We start from the raw sequence: 22,948 nt of genomic DNA, 5'->3' as shown, positions 1-22,948 counted from the left end.
AAACCTCCAGTGGAAGGTACCTCTTTCTTGTAGTGTGAATCATATACAAAATGCTATTCTTCAGTTGTCTGAAATTACACCTCACCAGCAGTTAAAGTAAATACTCTATAATCTTTGAAATGTGTGGCACATGTTACCAAGTCAAATCTTTTTTGTTTTCTTGGTCTTGTTTCCTTATTTATATGTCTTAAGGGATGCATCTAAATCTTGACTAGATTCTCTTGTAGACTTGTCTTTTCCTTGATGTACCTGCATAGGTTTCTTAGACTTTCTCCTGGTGTACATCAGCACATTAGAAACCAGAAGTGGTTTCCATTTTGCAGTGCATCTATCAGCCATTTAAGGTTGTGGTAGTTTATGATTATACAGTTATATATGGAGACATATATAAAGAGAATCTGTATTAGTCATTTTCGCTTTATAATTTCCTCTCAACTGAGGCACTTCAGGCAGTATACATCTGTGAGTAGATGAAGACCAATCCAGTTGAATAATTCCAAATAAAGGTTCTGCTGGAGTGCCATACTGGTTAGGCATGGAAACCAAAGCTACAAGTCAGATGCAGTCACATGCAACAGTTATTGCAGGAAAAAAATGCTTTGAAAAAGTAGATGGTATGGATTTTCTTTTTTGAAGCTTAGTGCTCTGGGATTTCATTAAAATGACAAGCTGTACACCCTAGGACTCTCTGTGAGATTGTTACCAAAGACCAGATAACTACCTAATGGTTGCTTAATTACCTAATGGCTGCTCGAATGAAGTTATTCTTAGAAAACATCCTATTATATTTAGCAGTGTATTTTTCACTTGTCTTTTTTTTTTTTTTCAAAGAATTGTTTTTACATAATTTTCAGTATGTGATTTTGATGCCATGTTAGCTAATTGCTAGAAGAAAAAAACCATGTTGTGTCTTTTGGGAGGCTTCCTTCCCCCAAAGTTCTCATAAAGTGATAATAACAAGTATTTTTACCAGATGCAGATTGAGTTACTTTATTTAAAAAATAGTTTGTAAAAAGGGTTCGTTACCTTACATGCATACCTTTATTGCTGCTCTTAATGTCAAGGGACTTATTCTGAAGCATTTTTGGCCTTCAGCTTCTTAATCATAATATTAGAACATTGTACTGTTCTGATGGAGATGGATTTAGACTGTTTATTGACTGGGTGTTTTTTGTGAAGCAGGCGTGGTGAACAGAAAGAAGTTATTGAAATTCACTAATGTGCGTAATTCATCTATCATAATTTAACAAATGGAAAAGACTAAGACATGCTGCCATCCATCACAATTATTTAACTACACTCAAGGGTGTGATAAATCCTATTAAACAACTTTTGGTTTAGCAGATTCAGAGAATTGTACTGAGCAAGTTGCATCTTCTCTGTCAGCTTTCTGCTACTGTTCAGTGACTTGTAGTTTTGACATGTGTTACAAAACATTTAATTTAAAATAGAGCTTTTTCAAAGCTGTTTTAGAAACAAACTTGCATAGAGACATAAATAGCAGCAACCAAACTTAAGTAGGAAGCCATACTATGACTGTCCTTTAGAAGTACCTGCTTGTTCACTGAATTATATGGTGGAGAGCCAGAGCTGTCAGGGAGCTGATTTTCTTATCAGGCAGCTGTGTCCGAAGTAAAGGGGAGGTAAATCCTAGTGCAGTCCTGGGACTCTTTAGCCCTCAGGTTCAGCAGGTCCCTCAGTTTTTTCTTCCCTTGTTAAGATGAATAAACTACTGTATGTTGCATGTATGATAGTTTAGCCAAACTAAACTTGCCCCTCATTAATAAGAAACAAGCTAAATGAAGAGGAAAATCCAGTTGGTTTTTTTTGTTTTTTGGTTTTTTTTTGGTTTTTTGTTGTTGTTGTTTTCTTTTCTTTTCTTTTTGTGTGTCGTTTTGGTTTTTTGTTTGTTTGGGTTTTTTTTTGTCCTGAGTTCCGATATTCCACAAGAGACTTCCATGGAAAACAGCTTGTAGTGTGCTAACTGTGATTTCCAGGCCTTGGCACATGATGGTTTAGAGTGAGCATTTGCTTGTGGACCCCATCATTGTGCGTGAAGGAGCCTAGCAGAGATTGGTAGAAGTTATTGAGAGGATGCAGGAACAGCAGTGCCTGGTAGAGACTCCACAGGGCGGGATGCGCTGGCTGTTGGACACAGCCCAAGTCTGCAGGTTATGTATTGACATGTTGCAACACTGTTGCCAACTGCAGAGTTAAGTCTTCATCCTCTGTTTACCATAGCAAGCTCTGAAATATTACAAAAAAATTTAAGGGCTGTCATTCTTTAAACGATTGGACTGTGGCTTCCATCGGACCTATAGCATCAGCTTGGAGAGTCTGGCTGTACTGTAAATCCGCATCTGAGGCTGCTGGTCAGTGTAACAACATGGGTGTGAGGTCTGTGCTTTGCAGAAGAGTCTCGAAAGGATTCCTTTCCTAATCCTATCCTTTTCGTCTTCCCTGCTTTATCTCCTTTACTCTTTAGTGCATATCATTATGTTGAGGTGTTGCATCAGTGCTCACTGAGTTGGGGAACAGGGAACTCTTAAGTGTTGTTCTCTGCACTGTTGTTTCTGCTCTTCCCATGCTCCTTGGTTAATTATTCTGGTTGCTTTTTTAGGGTACATCTCTGATGCTTTCTTTTCTGTCATACATGCTTATCATCTCCAGATCCTTTCATATATTACTTAAATCAGACATGTTCTTTTCTTGCCTTTGCAGAGAGCGCTTCTGTATGCTTTCCTCTCCTCCTCCATCAGTTACTGCAGAATTTGCTGGTGTTCCTTTGTATAACTCATTGAAAATCTGAAGTCAATTGCCTGCTATCATGCTAGAAAGAGTGTTCAGACTGCAGTCTTTCCCTTCTCTACTAAAAGCTTCCTGCTGTTGGCCTTTATGGATTATCATGTTTATGAGTTTGCTGTTGGCTGTGACTGTATCTTTCTTCCCCCTTTCCTTCCCTTAAGCCCAGCTCAATAGCTTTGCCTACCTGCTACTCAGGGTTGTCTTGAAGCTGAACACAGGCTATCTTCCATGCCCTCTAGGTAAGGGACTTCTTCCATATGCTTATCTTCATTCAAAAAACATCTTCTAACCTGACACTGAGATTATGTGCCAGTAATTAGTCAACTGATTAGGCTGAGGAGCAGTGAAAGGCAGCCTAAGATGATACTAATTAGGGGCTTTTGGCAATGTAGTGAAAGATGAACAAAGATGATTACAGAGAGTTGGGCCTCAAAGGCGCGGATTTACAGTTTTTAGTAAAGGATTTACAGTACAGAAGCTGTTGTTGATTTGCCATCTGTGAGAACTGCTGCAGCAGTGTTGAGATGTTATCTTGAAACTCTCTTCATGCATAACTTGGCATGATAGTGGTCCTTTATAAAATAGTGAAGCCATCTTTGTGGCATTATTTTTTTGTTTGTCTGTTGGGGGTGGGCCTTCACAGTGACTACTCTTTGCTTTACCAAAAAAGATCTCAAGTTTTCTTTCTTGTCAGGTTTGGTGAGTGACAATTGCACCACATCATGCTGAGGATATTGTAACACAGGGATTAGTTCCCTACAAAGAAAATGCCAGAGTTCAGGCATTGTGTATGTATAAGTCATAAGATCAACAGCAGGCAAGCACAGAATGAGGCTCTGGTGCCTTCTCTTAGCAAGGAAGGATGTGATCAGAGGGCAGCTGAGTCAGTGTGCAACATCCCCATTACCCCCATGTCCTGTATCTGTCTGGCTCTGAAGTATGGTTGGTTAAAAGGATGGACTGTGAGTAGGCCATTTGTTCAATATGTTTATTTTGGGAAAACAAATCATTACAAAACAAAACGACTTCCCCCCAGCAAGACCAAAAAAAGGTGCAGGGGGTGGAGTATGGATGAATGCTGCTGGTCCTTTGGCACCAAAGAACACATCTCCTGCTGCCAATCAGTGAAGGGGGAAAACTACTATAGTATTATTATGCATTTACCTTAAATAAGTCTACAGTATGCATGAATTTGAAATGAGACTAAAATACTTTCCTAAAAATTTGGAAGGTAAATGTGCCAGAAAGAACCTAAGAAAAATAGGAAATACAAATTTTGTCTCATTCTGGTTGGTTTAGATTAATTCTTGGTTGCTCTCAGGCTTACCTCAGGTTTCAGGGAGAAAAGGAAAAAAATGAAAACTGCCAAAGAACATGGGAAAATATGTCTGAATGTAATGTATGCGTAAAATGTGGGACACTTGTCTTGTAAATGAGGCAGTTTTCTGCAGGAGGGAGATCCATTATTTTGTAGTACTTTCACAACTGTAGAGAAGCAGAGGTGTATTTTGTCAACCATGGTTTAAATTTTACATCAATAAAATAACCTTTTAAGGTATAGAAACCATTAAAAACAGTGAAGTTGGTCATTTATCTTGCAACTATTCACCTAAATTTTAAAGGAAAAAAACGTAATATAAATTTTTCTCCAGAAAGTTCTCATGCACAGAATTTCCTGTCTCCATGAACATTTGTTTAGTCCTTTATTTACTTTGGTTGAGCTCTGTTTCTTTAGCCCTATTGTTCGCAAATCAATGCCTTTCTAAATGAAATACCAGATTTCCCAGAACACTGCTAATCAATTCATGCCACAGGTGAGTTATGTCACAATTTTTTTTTTACTATTGTGAATAAAACAAGTTGTGTGAGAAGGTGTATGTGTGTGTTCCTGAAAGTCTCAATACATCTTAGTGAAGCTATTTGAAAAGAGCAGTGACTTCACTGATTGTGAGCATGTTTTCTGCTATAGGTGGTTGTTTTGCATCACTACTCTGAGTGTATGGCCTTATATGATAGTTTCGTGAAGTGTCTTGGACTGGTAGGTTCTATATAAAAAAAAAAATCTGGGTTTCTGTTTTTAAGTCTTGGTTGGTTTTTTGGTTTTTGTTGGGGTTTTTTTTGTTTGTTTGTTTGTTTTAATTTGTTTGTTTGTTTATTTTTTAAGAAAGGATAGATCTGTGAAAGAATTTCCCGGCTTCACAATTTAGAACTTCTTTGTAGATTAGGAATTGCCTGCTATTGTTCTTACTACTGTTGTGGGCAATTTACTTAACCAGCATCATGAAACCACGTAGCTATGTTGGTGTGCTTGTTTATCATGAGAATAAGACATTTCTTTCTCACAATCCATAGGTGATTACCTCTGGAAGCAGGACTAATGTGGATTTGGAAGTAGTGGAAAAAAATATATACAGAATATTTGGAATGTAGAATAGAACTAATTGCAATATTAGAATTGTTTGGTGTATGCTTGTTAAGAAGGGAGGAAAAGTAAAATAGGTTACAAAAAGGGAGAGGAAGTGGAGGAAAGAGGGGAAGGAGAGATGGGTGTGTATTAAAAAGTACGCCTTTCCTTTCTGTTCCGTTCCATGTTTAAAACTGGTAAGACAAAGCATTACAAGGATGAATAGGGTGACCAAGTCTGTCAAGCAGACATTGATTTGGTGCAAAGTAGCATGGCTGCCTGGGAGTAAACTGTGTTACATATCTGTAATTCTTCTTTAGGTAATTTCATTCAACATAAACTTCTGAGAGGTGAATCTTTTCTCAGGAGAACGTGATGTTTTGAGAGAAAAAGTTGGACTTTTCAGAGATATGTGACATTTAATATTTGTAAAACGTTTGATTTGGAGCCATGTGACATTGATTTCGAAATTGGAACAGTACAGAATCATCAGCGTAAATCAAATGTCTTTTAGAAAAATGGTTAATAGGTAATCAGTGTGGAGTATGTGGAGGTCCTCTGAGGATTAATTTTAAATCTGATGGCATTTAACCTTTTTGTTAGTAATGAGGAAGAAATACGGAGTCATTACTGATAAATGCATGCGGATGACAACAGGGTTAGTGCCCAGTGATCAAAGGAGAGCTAAGTCATCTAGTAAGGTGGAGTGCAAGAAAGCAATGTATGTTCTGACACAGAAATGAAGATGTGTCACCAGCCTTAAGAAACATTATCAAGGAGACTGTGATTGAAAAAGACATGGAGGTCATGCTTTCTGAGGTGTGTTCAGAAATAGAAACAGGAGGAATGCTTGGCGTTGTTATTACTATGTCATTGGAACAGTTGATCTAGCTCGTGCAACATCACAACTCATGAAGGACCACAAACTCAGGGAAGCTCAGAGGAAGAAGTATTCTGAGCCATTAAGTCTTTGGAAGCACACCTTTGAAATTGCTTAAATCTGTTCAGTAAGTCATATTTACAATATTTGTAAATATATATATACACACACAAATATTGTACAGTACTTGATCTAGGTTTGGAAGCATGCTGTAGAAAACTGCTGTTTAATAATTGAGACGGGCCACTAGTAAAAAAAAATGGCTGAATGACTAAACAAATTCAGGCTGAGAATCAGGTGAATTAATTTTTGGAAAAACTGGAGAGTTGAAGTGGATGTTCCTTGGGTAGCTGTGGTCCAAACAGGATGCATGAGAGCGAGCTGGCTGATGTCATTACAAGGCTATTCTTCATAACCTTTGAATGATCATAGCAGGTGGGAGAGGTGCCTGAGAGCTAGAGGAAAATAGATGTCAAAAAGAGGAAGTGAAAGGATCCAGGGAACAACAGGCACCTCAGAAGGTGATGGAGCAACTAATTCTGGAAACCATTTTCAGGCATATGAAGGACAAGATTAGGAGCAGTTAGCATGAACTCACCAAGAGGAAGTGACCAACATGATGACCTTCTTGACCAGCGTAATAACCGGCTGTGAGGATGTGACTGGCCTGATAGATGAGGAGAGACCACCAGATATTGTCCACCTTGGCTGCAGTAACTCACAGAGAAGCTGATGGAGAATAGGCTGGATGAGCAGTCAGTGGGGCAGGCAGAAATCTCTGTGAGCAGCCAGGCCCAAAGGGTGATGGTCAGTGGCACAAAGTCTTAGTTGGAGGCTGGTGATAGACTTGAGGGCTCCAGCACCTTCATTAATGATCTGGATGAGGGGCAGAGCACAGCCTCAGCAGGGACAGACCACACCCTCCAAAACTGGGAGAGGTGGCTAACATACACTAAGGAATTGTTCAGCAAAATGCAAAGTCCTGCACCTGGGGAGGAATTATCCCTGACATCAGTACAGGCTGGTGTCTGACCAGCTGGAAAGCCGCTTTGCAAAAAAGGCCCTATGGATCAAGGTGAACACCAGGCTGACCATGAGCCAGCAACGGTCCCTTGCAGTAAAGGCCAGTGGTATCCTGGGCTGCATTAAGTGGAGTATTCCCAGCAGCTCCAGGGAGGTGGTCCTTCACCTCTGCTCAGCACTGGTGAGGCCACAGCTGGAGTGCTGGTTCCAGTTCTGGGCTCCCCAGTACAAGAGAGATATGAATATACTGAAAAACATTGAGTTTTTAGAAAGGCCACAAAGATGATGGACTGGAGTATCTCTCTGTACAAAAGACTGAGAGTGCTGGGACTGCACAGCCTGGAGAAGAGAAGGCTCAGGGGGATCTTACCAATGTCTAAAAATACCCGAGGAGAGGGTGCAAAGAGGACAGAGCCAGGCTCTATTCAGTGATGCCCAGTGATGGGAGCAGAGGCAATGGGCACAACCTGAAACACAGGAAATTCCCTCTGGACATCAGGAAGCTTAAAGATGTGACAGAAATCTGCCACAGATTGCCCATGATGGTTGTGGAGTCTCCAGCCTTACAGATACTCGGAAACTATTTGGTTGTTGTCACTTGACGCACAATTCTTACTGTCTGTTGAAACCTTTAGACCTATTTGCTACTTCAGATATAGAGACCAAATACAACTTTCAAAAATATTTTTAAAAGTTTAAGTAAGATGCATTTGAAAAAATGTGAAAATTGCCCTAAAAGCTCAAGTGTTTTAATGTCTAATAAATAATTAAAGGTAAATCAAGAGAGATACTTCAACATATGTTTAAAAATGTATGTATAGATACCATATATAACAAGTAATAGTATTACAATAATATCATATCAGTACTTTCAAATAATTAAGCCTAAAACCTCTGAGCTAGCCTAATCTGTCATATATCAATGATACTGTCCTGATCTATACTGTTTGGAGACATGAGCACACATTTAGCTGTTATTATTTTTATTCCTATCCTGAAGCAAACTTTGATAATTGAGAGGGCATGACCTTCCCAGTGTAACATACTGGTATCCCAGGAATATCAGACTTTTTCCACAAAGGGTCAGAGATGCTTGTTCCAGCGTCACAACCTGGAAAAAACATCCCTTTCATCAGGCGTGGAACAGGAATTAGTGGAAAGCAAAAAATAATTTGAATCAACCTGACAGTTTTTTGAATTAGCTCATACTCAGATGATTACAGTCTCTCACACACAGACCTGAAATGGTTTCAGCAAGGTTAGAAAGTACGAAGATTTGTGGGGCCTCAATTTCTCTTTTTGTTACAGTACAACATTTAAATGAGTTTACTACTGACTTAATCCTCTCATAGGCAAGAATTGAAAGTAATTATTTTATCTGGGTAGTGTAGTGATAATGCCCTATTCTACTGTGTGGGAGGTTCAAGAGTTCGCTCTTCGGGTCATCTAAGCTTGGGCATGTCAGTGTTGCAGCAGTAATGTTTTCAGCAGTGTCAAATGTGGGTCTCTCTTGTAGCTGATGAGACCTTGTGAAAATACCAGAGGTTTCTAAAATTAATTAATTCTCTTCCTTCTGAAATAAGGTTATAGATGTGATGAATGAAATAAAGTATAATTTACTGCAAGTGATAATGACTAAAACCAAGGGAAAAAAAGCAGTAGCTAACTACATTTTAAAATAGAAAGTTATTTGTACCTGTAGTGCAGTTAAAGCCTGTTGTGCTGACTGAATTTAGCAAGCAGACCTGGGATTCAGCCTTAGCACTGCTAATGACTGGAGGCATTACTGATGTAGTGAACTAATTACCCGTGTGATGAAGTTGCCTGCTGGAGGTTTTTGACTGCTTCATCACTGTGGCACCTCCTACAGGTTAATTCACTGAGCAGCACAGGTAAAACCTCCAGGTGGAGGTCCTGCTCTCCTTCATCCAGTCACAGAGTCGTAATGACAGCGGTAATTAATACAGAGATGAATATTTTCCTGAATTGTTGGTCAAGTGAAGCTGTATCAGTGTTGTAGAACTGATGGTTGTATCACAGAACTGAAGGCTGTAACACTTCACATTCTCTGCATGGGAAAATTCATACACGGTGACTTTAAAAACAAAACCAAAATGAGTGACAGCCTTTCTCACCTGAAGGAAAACCCACAGATATCAAAAGAAAAAAAAGAAAAAAGAGTGGCAGGATTCTTGGGTTAGCAGGCAGGACACGGGCTGCATGGGCTGCAAGATCTGATTTAAAATTTGAATTCTTTCTACATATAAAATTATTTTATGGCATTTGTTCTCAGATGTCTCAGTTCACACATTAGAAGTCAGAACATAAACAGCTTGTTTAATTAGATGATAAACTATTTAGCTCAAAATTTATAGGGAAAAATACTATAAGTAAAGTAGTTTCATAAGGAAAAGAATGAATACCAATGTGTTTAGTCTATTTTTTCTTTTGCTCTACCCATTGATGAAGTAGAATATAAACTTCTGATATACTGGGCAGAAGAATTATAAAATTTATCTTAACATTATTGGCATAAAGAAATGCTTAGGGGTTTTTTTTCTGTTTTTACTTGTGGCATAGCTGAAAAACCTCTTGAGACTAGTAAAGTGAACACTGCCTTTGTTCTTTACTTAAAGCTAGAGCTGTGTTGTAAATAGTCTGTATTTTTCATCCAAGCTTAATATGCTGTAGTCTAACAGGATGCATTAAGTGTTCTCTAACAACTGCAGAACTCATCAAGCAAATGGAAAGATTAGCCCTGAAATCAAGCTTCAAACTTTTATTTTCTCACAATCAATAGACAAGTAATGTATGTTGGATTTATAATGATATGAGATTGACTGCTTAAATCCTTTTTAAAGTTCAAAGCTGGAAACAGATTGTGTCTACAAGCAATCCACAGCAGAGTTTCTAGAGGCTTGTGATAAATAAGTGAAATTGGGTTTGACTGAAATGGCCCATCAGTCCCGTATGGGTTTAGCAGGAAGATTTCAAGCTCAAAAAGACAGAGGTTTAGAGAAGCATCAAGCAGTGGTTTCACAGCACCTGAGATTGCTTTGTGGAGTCTGCTGGGAGATGTAAAGACAAGAGCTCATTAAAAATGAGTAGCACCAGGGAGAATGATTGAGCTTCAAGTACACTTGTGTTTTTTAGCTTGAGGAGTTTAAAGGTGAAGATACATTTTAAAAGCTCAACTGGCAGATGAGAAGAATGCTGTCAGGTTTCTCAAAGAAATCCCTTTATATAAATAGCATGTTATAGTAGTTTTTTGACAAGATCGGGGAGGAAAAAAAAAAGCAAACCCAAAAAATTACTCAGCTCAGAATGTCCTGATAGTAGGATGAAATAATAGTTAATCTCTCAGCTATCAAAATGGGATTTTGATAAAACAGGTTGTCTTCAGTCCTGCTATCTGTTAACTTCAGAGACAGTATGTACTGCCTGTAAAAGCTGTGAAATCTGGGGAAGAAATTAGTCTTGGGGCTCCCTTTGAGGATATTCTATCTGTAATAGTAGTTCAGCTATGGTAGTTTGGGGCGGGTCCACTGCCTTAGAGGTGGCTTTTGCCTAATCAAGACTGAACTGTTTTACACTGTTGTACTTATTTACTTTAGAAAAACATGATACTGAGCTTTAAAATCAGAACTTAGCTTCTTACTTGCTTTTTACTCAGATATAATCTGTGCTGTTAACAGATACAGCTGTTACGCGGTAGTTGAAGTAATATAAAATATCACAGATTTTGATTAGTCTGTGAGAGCATAAGGATTGTTTGTCAGTGTGTGTCCATTTACCTAATGCTGTAAGACAAGGAATGAACAAAGCCACATTGACCTGGGAAGTAGCGCTTTGGTTTGGTTTGTTCAGTCAGAACGAGTGTCCTTTGGCTCAGGACAAATATGTGATATTTGTGATATGTGATAAATGTGTTGAAGCAACATAGTCCTTTTTTCATAGTCTCATAGCATGAAATGCAGCTGATCACTATCTGTTTGGTGAAAACTTGTGACTCTTGGCACAACCATAGACAAAAGAACAGTGGTTGCTCAGCGTGTTACTTACGTTTGCCTTCATTCACATCCATTCATTCCCATCTATCCATTATAAAATGGGGAAAAACTTTGCGAGGGGAATTGAATAGCACAATTTCTAGCTAAGAATGAAGGTGTTGGATTTTAGTAATTTTAAGAAAGAAGTGCTGTTTTTCAAAGTTATTAAAAAGTGCCTTAGCAAAAAAGAGATTCCACTGGGATCGGGAATTTAATGGCTTTGTGAGTTGAATGGCTAGCAGTGCTGGTTGTGGAAAAGGTGGTTTGACTGTCTTTTATTAGGCTGTATTTCCCCAGAGCCCTAGGATGGATGTAGCATGAAAAGGTTTGTCTTCATGACAAACTGAAAATCTAGTACGATGTTTCCTGAACAGATGTTAGATAAATGGTCTGGTGTGGTCTCATAATCACAGTCTTGATGATTGTATATTTCTTAGATTATACTGTGTTTTAAGTATAGTGTTGAGGTGAGCAGACCCTGTATTATGATAATTTTGGCTGCAAGGCATAGGTTTCAATCTCTTCCTCCCAGCTGGGATGGAAAAAAAGAGTAGATCTCCCCACCCTGTTTTTTCCTTCCTTCTGAATTGTGTTTTATTTCACTTCAGACTTTCCATTACATGCGATTTTTTCTTGAATATCGTCTGTATAGTTCTGTACTGTTTTCCACTTGTGTGGTTTTGTGGTGCTTCCCAAATGTCTTTCCCTGCTCTTCCTTCCCCTCCCCTGGATGAATCTTTGTGGGACAGCTGTACTGTGCTGTTTTAGTGAGTTATAAAGATGCTGGGATGTTTGGGTGAGGTGAAATGAAAAGGACTAAGCAGTTTTTAGGAGAATCAGTTATAAAACTGGAATTAATATGAAACTACTGAGGATAGGCAGCTATCTTATTTGTTGGAATTTGCTTATCTTCGACAGGTCAGCACAACTGTTTACATTCCTCATAAATACCATGTTGAGAGATTAGTGATGAGTGATTCTTGAGTTTACCTTTGTCAGGTTAGCACTTCACCTAAGGAAACAATTTAGGATTTTGCCTTTAGGCCTTGGTAGCTCTCTATAGGAGCAAATGAAACCAGGAAAGAGTGAAATCAAATTTGTAATTTCTTACTGTGTTTAGGTATTTTCTCTTTCATTGCAGCTGCAAAATATGCTTGGGCATATTTTGGTGATAGATCTCCTCAGTGTACTGCAAAGAGAAGATAAAATCGCAATAAAATCTAAATGAGGAAAGGTTAGAGGCATTCTACATAATAATTAAATTAATAGGGGCAGCATCTGTTGCCAATCTAAGAAATCACAAATAGCTGCTGAGTGGAAAAGAGTTCCCTATGGTATGTGCTTTGTCCCTCAGCTGACAGAAGGGTGAAGTGCTGCAGATTGCTGCTTCAGAGTCGCAGTTGGGAGTGGGAGTGTGGTCCAGGGGCTGCACTTCAAACCACCCCTCTTTCTTTTCTTCCCTAGAAATGAGTACAGAGACATTGTTGTGGGTTTTATTGTAGATTTCCAAAACAGAGGTGTAGTTTCAAGTCCTTTAAGAGGTGCTGCATGGTGTCAAATGAAAATATGCCTAATTGCTACCTTCCATATATATTAATGCACTGTGTGCATCCCACCATCCTGATCATGTCTTTACTAGTCTCCATTTCAAGTAAATGGGGAAAAAAATAATGTCTCCCATATCTCTGTTCCGTGGCGTCTGCTTTCTTTGCCAGCCGGGATGACTGAATGCTTTTACGCGTTTCGTAAAGGGGTTCTGTGCGCTCCTGGGTGGTAGCTATAAAAATAAATTAAGTAAATCCTTTGGTATAAACTATATGAAATAGGTGTGCAGTTGCATTTTTGTTTTTCTCAGTAGGCTTATTTCACTGCAAGAATATCATTTGAATTTTTAATTCTGTTTTAAGTGCGTGAAAAGAAGGTTCCTTTTGTTAGTTATTTGTAGGTCAAAGCTTTCAGGCAGTTCATACAAGAGATTTTTTGCATTTTGAAGCACATTTTTGTCATGTATTTGTGATAAACAAGATGCAAAACATAAGGGAAATCTGCCTTTTATTTATTCACTTTTGTAGTGGTTTTGACCACAGTCCAGAATTTCATCACGTTCACTCAGTTCCAATAAAAATGTAAATCACCTGTCTCCCTTTTGCAACTGGTATGCCCAGTGTGATCTTTTTAATAAGGTGTATACATCTGCACGTTAAACAGGTGTTACAAATTGGACTTCTAGTTGTTCTTGGAAAGTCTTTCCAAAGTACTTCTCACATGGAGCTTTTTTTGGTAACGCTTTTTTGAGAAAATTATCATAACATACATTTGTAAATTCACTTTAAGCATTAAATTAGTAATTAAAAAGGACAACAGTACATATACAAAAAAAAAAAAAGAAACAAAAAAAATCCCACCAACCCCCTCCCTGCAACAGCCACTAAAATTTATCTGTAGCAGTTATTCGTACAAGAAATGTCTCTCACTATTAATTCATGTTGAACTGGAAGAATAGCTATTAGTTTTAGCACCCAGCATGATATCCTCCCTTTAACTAAAGCATAAAATCTGATGACTTCTGCAAATATGTTTGTTTTAATAGTACTTCTCAAAATAGGGTCTCCATAGCACATTTCTGTATAATCCTGTACGCTCTTTGTGGGGTTGAACACTCAGATATTTCTCTTGGTAGATGTCCTAACTAATGACAACTGCAGCAGGGTTATAATTTGTGTATGTAAGCATATATGTGCACTTGCCCGTATAACTGATGCCACACATTAAGAAAAGCTATCACTAATACTGTGAAATCAAACACCCTGCCATTAAATAATGCCAGAAATAAGTTTGCTCATAGAATATTAATGTGCATCCATTTTCCCATGGACCTCATAAATATTCACTGATACAAAAATGACACAAATATATGGATACTATTTGCTTACACAAGATGGATGATTTTTATTTTAAGAGCCTTTATTCATTGTCTTACCTTGGTGAGTGGTTTCTGGTTTTATGTCTTGGTAGCTCAAAGGTGTTTAAATGCACATTTTGAGAGGAAACTTTTTTCAGGGTTTTTCAGTAAAGTCCAGGAACCCGAATTTTGAATTACTCTCTATATCTATTAGGCAAATGTAATTGTTAAAACCCATTTTATTTGCCTAAGTGTGGGCAGGTTTCTAGGGGAAGTTAGAACTGACAGATATGTTTTCCATAAAATTCAAGGTTGCTACATTATCCTGTGTTACCAAAACTGAAACATTTTTGGTGACATTTATGTTGATTCACTTTCTGTCAGATAAGTGGAGGGAAAACAGAGAGAACAACTGTAAGTGTTTTATGAACGTGTGGTGAGCTTTTGAATACTCTTAAATAACAGCTCTAAGTGTTTATCTGAATTTTGGCTTTTTTTTTGTATGCTGTCATGTCATCCATCACCTGTGATACTTCTAGAATTGTGTCCATAAATTTGGAATTCTCAAGCATTCTTGTGCCACCTTCTCCACAAGTCTTAGCACAGTTCTATAAAATTTTTTGTTGTTTTTTCTCCCTTAGGGACAGAATTAATATCCGACTTTCTTAGTTGCTAAACACATACTCTTACTTCATGATCTTTTCTCTGGCTCATGAGATTTTTCCAGACAATTCTTCTATTCTCTACCTTTTTCAAAACCCATTCTGAGCACACCCACAATCAGAAAAGGTCTCTAATTGTAAAGTCTGTTTCCTTTTGCTCTTATCTCTCACCCCTGTGCATATGTAGATTTGACAAAATGTAGAAACTCTTTTAAATGAGATCAACTTTATGCAGCACATGGATTTTCAGGCTCCCTGACCAGTAATATAGATTGCAGAATTATTTTAGAGCTCTGAACACTTGCCTTTGGTAGAAGAAAAAAAATTCCCTCGGTATATTTTGAGTGAAAATAAATGTTCCATTTTAAAACAGACTACCCACTGTTGAAAGCTCACTAGTAAAGCCTGGATAAGAATTTGCGGTGCATGTGTGTTGCTGCAGATACGTGGCAGCTCTGTGGGTACTTTGGAGGCACACAGAGAAGTTTCTTTTGCTGGCTATCTCTGAGCTAGCATGTCTGGAAAGCCCTTTCAACATGTAATACTGTAACACCTTTGAGAGGGCAAGTTGAGCTTTTTTTTGCTGAGAATCTACACACAAAGTAGAATCCAGGCAGACCACGGTGTTCAGTTCCTAATACGTTCTTTAAACTGTCCACTTACATAGCTGAAGCTAGTTTACATGAACCTTATTGGCTTGACCATATACGGATTTCAGAGAAGCAAATGCTTTTGAACTAGGCAATTTCTGTCATCACCCCATCTATAGTAAAAGTTACACAGCAGACCAGACCTGTGTTACAGGTTCACAGGCAGCAGTTTAGTTTTATTATGTTAAAAATTGTCAGTTGATTCCCACTGTTGCTTTCTCTGTTAGTGAGTTTATAATTGAGAATGGCTTATTTTCCTCTTTATGACTCCTTATCTGCCCCCAAAGGAGAAATTGTTTATTCTGTGATGGGGTGGTTTGTCAGCTTAAAAGGCACAGGATCCTGTTTCCTAGTGCTGTGTTTCTCAGATCATTTTCTACTTGTCATGAGAGTGTCTAGATAGGATAATTGTCCTGAGTAACCCTTGGGGTGACTCATTCACAGATTAGGCAACCTTAGCAATTGTAGTTTGCCACAGTTTTCGGTTATTTCAGGTTTCATTTGCCTTGGTATGTTGTCCAGGTGATGCGCTTGGTCCATTGCTCTTGGATGCAGGGTTGTTCATTAGGACAGGAAGGAATGCAGTTGGCTGAGGAATGCTATACTGTTGGTTTGGGCAGAGGCTTCTTTTTTGTTATAGACAGAAAGGAAAGAGAAATTGCCTAATAGGAGATGACTCTTTCCCTGCATTATCCAACCCTACTGATATGAAATGTGGTCTAGGCATCCCAGCTTTCAGATCAGATGTCAACATTTTAATTCCTGTTTCGAAATATAGCTACATTGCGCTTAGAGTTAATCAACATAACCCCATTTCCAGAATGAAACCGAAAATAACAGAGACAGCAGAATCCAGAATACTTTTTAAATAAGATGAAGAAGAATACTAGGCAAATGGGGGATTCAGTAAACTTGTCTTCTGGGTTCACGTATTCTGCAACAGGATTCATGTTACTATGGCAGATCAGAAACCATAGGGCTTTGCTGCAAAGAAAAAATTGATGTTATCCCAAAACAGGGCCAGCGCATCAGTTCTGGTATGCACATATGTTCCCTGCCAGTGCTAGCACTGACACTCATAAGAATTACTAGTTTTAGGACTTGTACACTTGGCAGCAAATTTTTGATGGAAAGTACATGTTGATCTGAGATCTCTGAAGTATATAAAATCAACAGAAATGAAGCAGTGCCCAGCATAATTTGAACTTTTTTCTATGCTGCTTTTTGTCACTGAAAGGATTTTTAGTATCCTACTGTTTGCTAAGGTATTCTTTGAGAACGCTTCATAACAGTTGTCAGAGTCTGTAAAACACAAAATAGTTTGAATAAAACTTAATTCAAATTAGGGAAAAATACAGTGTATTCTTTATCCCTTTTACTTTAATTGGTTGCTTTCATCTTACATTACATTCCTTGTTTAAGCTCATAAATTTTTCAAGATCTAAAGTAATTTAGCCAGCTAAAATTGAAGCATCCAAAAAGGACTATGCTCAGACAGTGGCATAGTTATATTGAACTGGGTTCATGATGGTTAGATGGATAATCGCAGTTGAAAGAACCATAGGCTGTAATAGACTGTGTTGCATCTTGTGCATTTATCAATTCAGTTCCCCTTAGGAATCCAAAAATATCTATAAAATGCAGCATAAGCCAAAGAATCTTAATGGCATATGTATCTTCTGCTTTACTTATAAATATTTCAGTCAGCATAGAGTTCATCCTTTAAAATACAGTTTGGCCATCCAAACTGTGATGTCAGTATAACAGGCAGGGAAATTGCTTTGCTTGATTAAACTGAGTAACAGCCAATATGTATTTTGATTATTACTATCAATTCTAGTAGCAAAAAATGAGCAGATTTCTCAAGTGAGCTGGTTGATTATAAACAGCAGCCAGTCTTGGCAGTGGCTTGTGTTTCAAAACAGTGCCATGATGAGAGAGACATTAAAGACCTGATAGTTGCTCAGATTTTACCAGTCCTTGTTGATACCATGGGTCCATTTCATGAGCTGGAAACCTTGACAATAAGAGCGTCGTGACTAGAAAATAGACAAAGTGCTGCAGGAGCAGCCAGGAGGGCTTCAATAGAGGCAAATGCAGGGGTTTCTCGAAAGTCATGACCCATTTCTGAAGAACATCTTGTAGTATGGTCAGATGTGAGGGGTAGAAGTGCCAGGGGTTGGTCATAAGCCATTAGGATCTTGGATGACTATTGATTTACAGTAATTGTTTCTTGGCTAATTTGGCTAAGTGGTTTTTTTGTTGTTTGTTTTGTTCCACTAAGGTGTTCTGTGTTAAAAGGTTGCCTCTACATCCAACACCTATATATGCCATGCAAAAGACTTTACAAAAAGTCATGGCTGTGCAAAGCCTTTATTAGTATTCGTCTTATCCTCAGTGTCTCGCTGTGGAAAGAAACATGGCTTGACACCTGTGCTATTAAAGATCCTCTGTATGCTGGTCAGTTCTCTGGATAGGTGACTGTACAGCTTGATTACTTGTTGCAATACTTTCTACACTTTCCTTATTAGTTGTGGGTGGATGGGGCTTAGGAATGGAAGGAGTTCAGAACTTTCTTTAAACTTCTGTAGCAGACTTGAAGATTTGATACCCATTTTGATGAAGTTATAGTAATAATAATACAACAAAGGATGTAAATGGCAAAGATGGAAAAAAAAGAAATCCTGAGTGCGATTTAGCTGTAGACTTGCAAGAGACATGAAGAAAAACAAGCAGTGAGAAAGGGTCCCATGTTGAGAGACAAATGGTCTAGACAAATAGAACTGTCATTCTATTTATCCACATTTTTGACGTCTTCCTGATTCGTGAGCATGGGAGAAGCCTTTATTAACCATCTGGAATCACAAATACTGCCTTTTTCCCAGTATTGGATATTTTGCAGTGCTTGGCTGGGCTTCTGGATTTGAGGAAGAAAACGCTTTAAACTGTTTTGTCTTCTTATCACTAGAGATATGTTTGATGTCATAAAGTGTGGGAGCTATTCTATATATTCATTCATCCTGGTTTGAACTGTAAACCCTGATTTATGCCAGCTTTCATTTGAGTATATATTTTTTGCCAAGTTTGACTACACTGCAGACTGCATAACTTAGTGTTTAAATTTATGTCCTATTATCATTTGCAGTACTTTTGCAAGGAAACTATCTTTCTTTTTTATTTTTATTTTTTATAAAAAAGCACAAATATATCTGTGAAAGTTGATGTTCAGCTTGTATGTCTGAAACTTAGCTTGTGGTGTATTTTATGAAGTTCGAAGTAATATTTATGCAAGTACTAGAAAAAATGTGTAAATGACTGTCTAAATTTCTAAGCCTTCCCTCTGGAAATGTTGCAGATGTTATTTAATATACTCTATAAAAATCTTGCGTATTTCTGAATTTTTTTGACTTTAGGAGAGAGAGAGTTTATGTCTCTTGTTAACATGGAGGCAAAATGTTAGATTTTGGAGTTGTGAGTTTTTTAATGGGTTTTCTGTTCCCATTGGATTATCTAATTGAATCTTTTGCACTTAAATTTATACAGAAAGAAGCAGTTTCCAAGAGGTGCTGATTTCCCTCATACACTTAGATCTATTGGAGACTTCCCATAGAAAGTTATCTTAGAACAGAGACTAGTACAGGATGACCTGTATCCAAGGACAGGGCAAACATGGTATGTGTCTAAAGGCCAATGTAATAGTCTCACTGTTAAAAAAAAAAAAGATTCAGTGATTGCATATAAAAATAATTTCTGCTGAAGATTATGTGCTTGCAAAATTCTTGCTATGAATCTCAAATATACACTTGGACTAGTTATTAGGAAGACTGGACTTCAGTTAGGTGATATTTGTCAGGTGTAATGGAATTTTGTCTTCTACTTTTTGGTAAGTGTCATGGTTTTAAGCCCTGGGAAGAAATTAATTTTATCCTATTGAAAATGGACAATATGGTATTCTGTAATGCCATTTATAGTGCTCTAGGAAAATTAAGATTTTAAAAGTAATTTTTAAATCTAGATTTTGTCTGTTTCCTGTTTTAATACAGCTTGGCGAGGCTAAGCCTACTGTGCCTTTGGACAGATAGCAAAGATGATGAATAACCCTAAAGTTTAGTTTTGTTTGAACAGCTGTAGAATTTCCTTCAATATGGACAGAAATATCTCTGACTAGAGTTATATTTATTTTCCCAAATAGGAAAGATGTCATTCTTCACTGGAGTGAAACATCAAATAAAACAGAATTTTGTAACCCTGTGTTAGTCTCCTCTTAGATGATAACAACATGAAAAAGCTGAAGTTTCCTCTGTACCACAGGAAAGAAAGCAAAGCTTTTCCGTTTTCTTGTGGATAATGTTAGACTCCATTCTTTTAAATTTGGGACATTAATTTTTTCCCTACCCCAGCTTGGGGGCGTGTGAGCTTTTATAACATGTTTTTTTTTTTACTTAGAAGAGAGTGAGGAAAAAAAAGAGGAAATAATACTGTTTTCTTTCAGAGATTCTGAGACTGAGTATCTTGGGGTGACTTTATGATGTGTATCCCATATTGCTGCCTATGTCCAGAAATTAATTCTTGTGCCTTTCTATGCCTTTAAACTGAGCCTGAGGGGGGGAGGAAAAACTGAGCAAAACTTCTTCAAAGCAGTTTGCAGCTTGTTCAAGGTCACACAGAGATGGAGACGGCTCTCTGTGTTCAGCCGCGGCAGGAGAGCGAGAGCGAAGGGAAGCACCCGGCTTGCTTTCTTTCCAGCCAGCTTTTGGCCAGTTTTTCAGCTCCTTTCCCTCCGGAGAGTTGAACTTTTGTTTTCCTGGGACTTTGTGTTTTTTCCCTTTTCTCTGCTGGACTGTTTCAACATCAGAATACATCGGGAGGACCTTCCACCGAGGCCTTGGCCCTGGAGGTGGGTCCACCACCCTGTCCCAGCTCCAAGGAGGGGAAGAGAGGGAGGCTATGGAAGGACTCTGAAATTTTCCCAGGTTTTCTCTCCACAGCGAGAGGTTTCATTATTTAGCATTAGTATCTTTTTTTCCCTGTGTATTTCTTAAATAAATAGTTTTTAACTCTTTCACTTTCCTTCGAGGAAAAAGTTTTTTTTCCCGAACCTGGTGGGGGAGGGGTGGTTTGTAATCTGCCTTCTCTCAGAGGATATATTTCTAAATTTGGCCAAACCAGCGCACTGAGCATAAGCTGACATTTTGAGGTAGATGTGCTGTGTTGTGCCAGAGGCACTGATCCCACAAACAGCTGTGCTGGTACCTGTTTGCAGTGCAGCACACCTGGGAGCATCTAGGTTTTCCCTTACTTGGAAACCAAGGTACAGAAATGAAAGCTTGTGTTCCCACCTTTACAGATTTCTTCTAAAATGTAGGTCCTTGGGCATGGAATACTTTTTCTTTCCCTGAAGAATGTTAATCATGTAATCTTTTAATATTCTTATTTTTACTGCTATTTATTTTGCTATTTTGTTTTTGATACCTGGTGATTGCATTATAAGAGAAAATTTGTCTGCAGTTCTAAATTTGCTCTTTTACCCTTAGGATTTTGTTTCCATGACAAGAAACTTTTATGCCCTCTATAAAGTGAAGATTTGTAAATACATAATAATTTGTATTAAAAGATGTTTAAAAATGACAAAGCCTGCTTTGAATGATGTTGCAGTTGTTAGGATTGGAGACTCACAGTCCGTTACTTGCATGCCTTGTTTAGTTTTTACCTTTGTGTTTCTTTAACAGGGTGCTGCACTTTTGATGAGCCTCTCAGTTCCTGTGGCTATAGTCAGTCAGATGATGATGATCTCAACTGGGATCAGGTGAATGCACCAATGAAGCCGTCCTCGGGTCAAGGGATGCCATCGGGTTCGTCTTTATTTTGCTTTGTTTCTCTTCGATGTTAGATCATGTGTTTGTCCAGCATTGACAGTACTGTTCTTAAAATGCTATTTCATCTGAGTCTGTTTAAGTGGAATACTCAGATTTTCCAAGTGATTTCTATGAGGGATATTTTGCAACTCGAAGTTGTTGTGCAGGGAGTATAAAGGTTAGAAAGAAGAAATAGAAACTTGGTGTTATCAGGGAGGGCTGAAAGAAAACAGAAGGGTGACATGAAAATGAGACCAAAGTAGTACTAGAAACAAGCAGACACGACTTAGAGAGAAAAGGAAGATAGTGTTAGGTATTTTCATTGAAAAGATATAATAATCAAAATCTGTTATAAAAGGATGGAGAGAGAAGAGGTGAGTGAAAAAGCAAAGAAACCCCAAAAGAAAGGGTTGCAATGATTCTATGCTCGTTGAATTTAAAAGACAGTTGTGATACTATTACTTAATGTATTTTTTGCACTGCATGGAGTTGGACCTTGTTCCATAGCAACAACCTGTGCATTCTGCTGAACTATAAACCTGCTCTAGTAATATAGTTATTACCCTAGTATTTCATCCACAGAAATACGTAAAATCTGTCCACTAGTTTTAAACTATTCGCTAGCCTAAAATTTACCAGTTGTTCTTTTTTCTAGTTTTTATCTAGGCACGTTAAGAGTTCCCCCATGTACTGATCTCCATTTCCTGGGAGATGATCGCCTGCAGCCCAGCTCAGCATCTACTTTGGCTTTTATAGACTGAGCCCTAAGTGACTGTTATCACTTAAAAGTAGGCAGAACAAGAAGACTACTAGATAAAATCACTGGTTGTAGCATTGTGGGACTTCTTCAGCATTAGTCTCATAACTTAGTATAAATATATCCATAACACTTAAAAGCATTGCAGATGAATGTCCCAGTATTTCACATCCCTTTCAATGAGGTCTTTAAAGGACCCATAATGTACTTAGGTGTTTATATAGAATCTCTTCAAAAGTTGTTCTTGAGAAAATGTTCCTTCCTAATTTTTGAATAAGGGAATTAGGAAATAGACAACATCAATCTTCAGAAGTGACAGTATAAACAAAACCTGAACATAATGCACTCATCAATAGTGTAGCAATAAATGTACTAATGTATGATATGCATAATCAGCCTTAGATACCGTTCACTTGTAAAAAAAAGGCTTTCAGTGTTCTTCGCTGTAGATTTACCAGTGTCGCCCTCAGTTGAGAATGACATCTTACCTGAGGTTCATGGCTGAAGCACCTTTTACTTCAGCACTTTGTTTCCTCTGGCAAAGGCAGGACTCCCAACTTCAAGATGGATGTTCAGTTTATCTGAGTCCTGGCATTTGGATCATTGTGCTAGATTGAGTTCATCAACCCAGATAAAGGACGTTCTTTCAAATTCCTTTTTAAACTGGCTTTCGTCCAGTGGTCTTGGCATATACTGCTAAACATTTTCTGAACTACTTCACTAGTGCTTGATACTGTTGCTCAAGATGGAGATAACACACAGTTTATCAGCCATCTTGGCTAGCGGTACAAGATGTACATTCTTTTTTTCAGTCATGCCACTGGAATTTTCGTTCTATTCCAAATTTCATTCATTACTTTCCTCACTTGGATTTGTGAAAGCAATTGCCGGTATGTGATGTTCAGTCTTCTTGGCAGATAGAAGAGGTTTAAATCTATGTTCTCTTCTCTCATGACCACAG

The 22,948-nt window shown here is 38.1% G+C and overlaps 1 protein-coding gene across 13 annotated transcripts in view; it reads left to right on the top strand.

Moving 5' to 3' along the window:
- The window catches only part of PTPRM (protein tyrosine phosphatase receptor type M), a 453,822-nt gene that overhangs the window by 79,616 nt on the left and 351,258 nt on the right, over positions 1-22,948 (top strand). For all 13 annotated transcript variants that reach the window (XM_032122179.1, XM_032122255.1, XM_032122222.1 and 10 more), the window contains exon 2: positions 21,105-21,227. In XM_032122179.1, coding sequence (XP_031978070.1) covers positions 21,105-21,227 — 123 coding nt within the window. The remainder of the gene's footprint in view (positions 1-21,104; positions 21,228-22,948) is intronic.

Source organism: Corvus moneduloides, chromosome 1 (genome assembly GCF_009650955.1).
Source record: "Corvus moneduloides isolate bCorMon1 chromosome 1, bCorMon1.pri, whole genome shotgun sequence".
Lineage (NCBI taxonomy): Eukaryota > Metazoa > Chordata > Aves > Passeriformes > Corvidae > Corvus > Corvus moneduloides.
The sequence above is the reverse complement of the archived record's forward strand: the minus strand, read 5'-3'. Positions and strand labels throughout refer to the sequence as shown.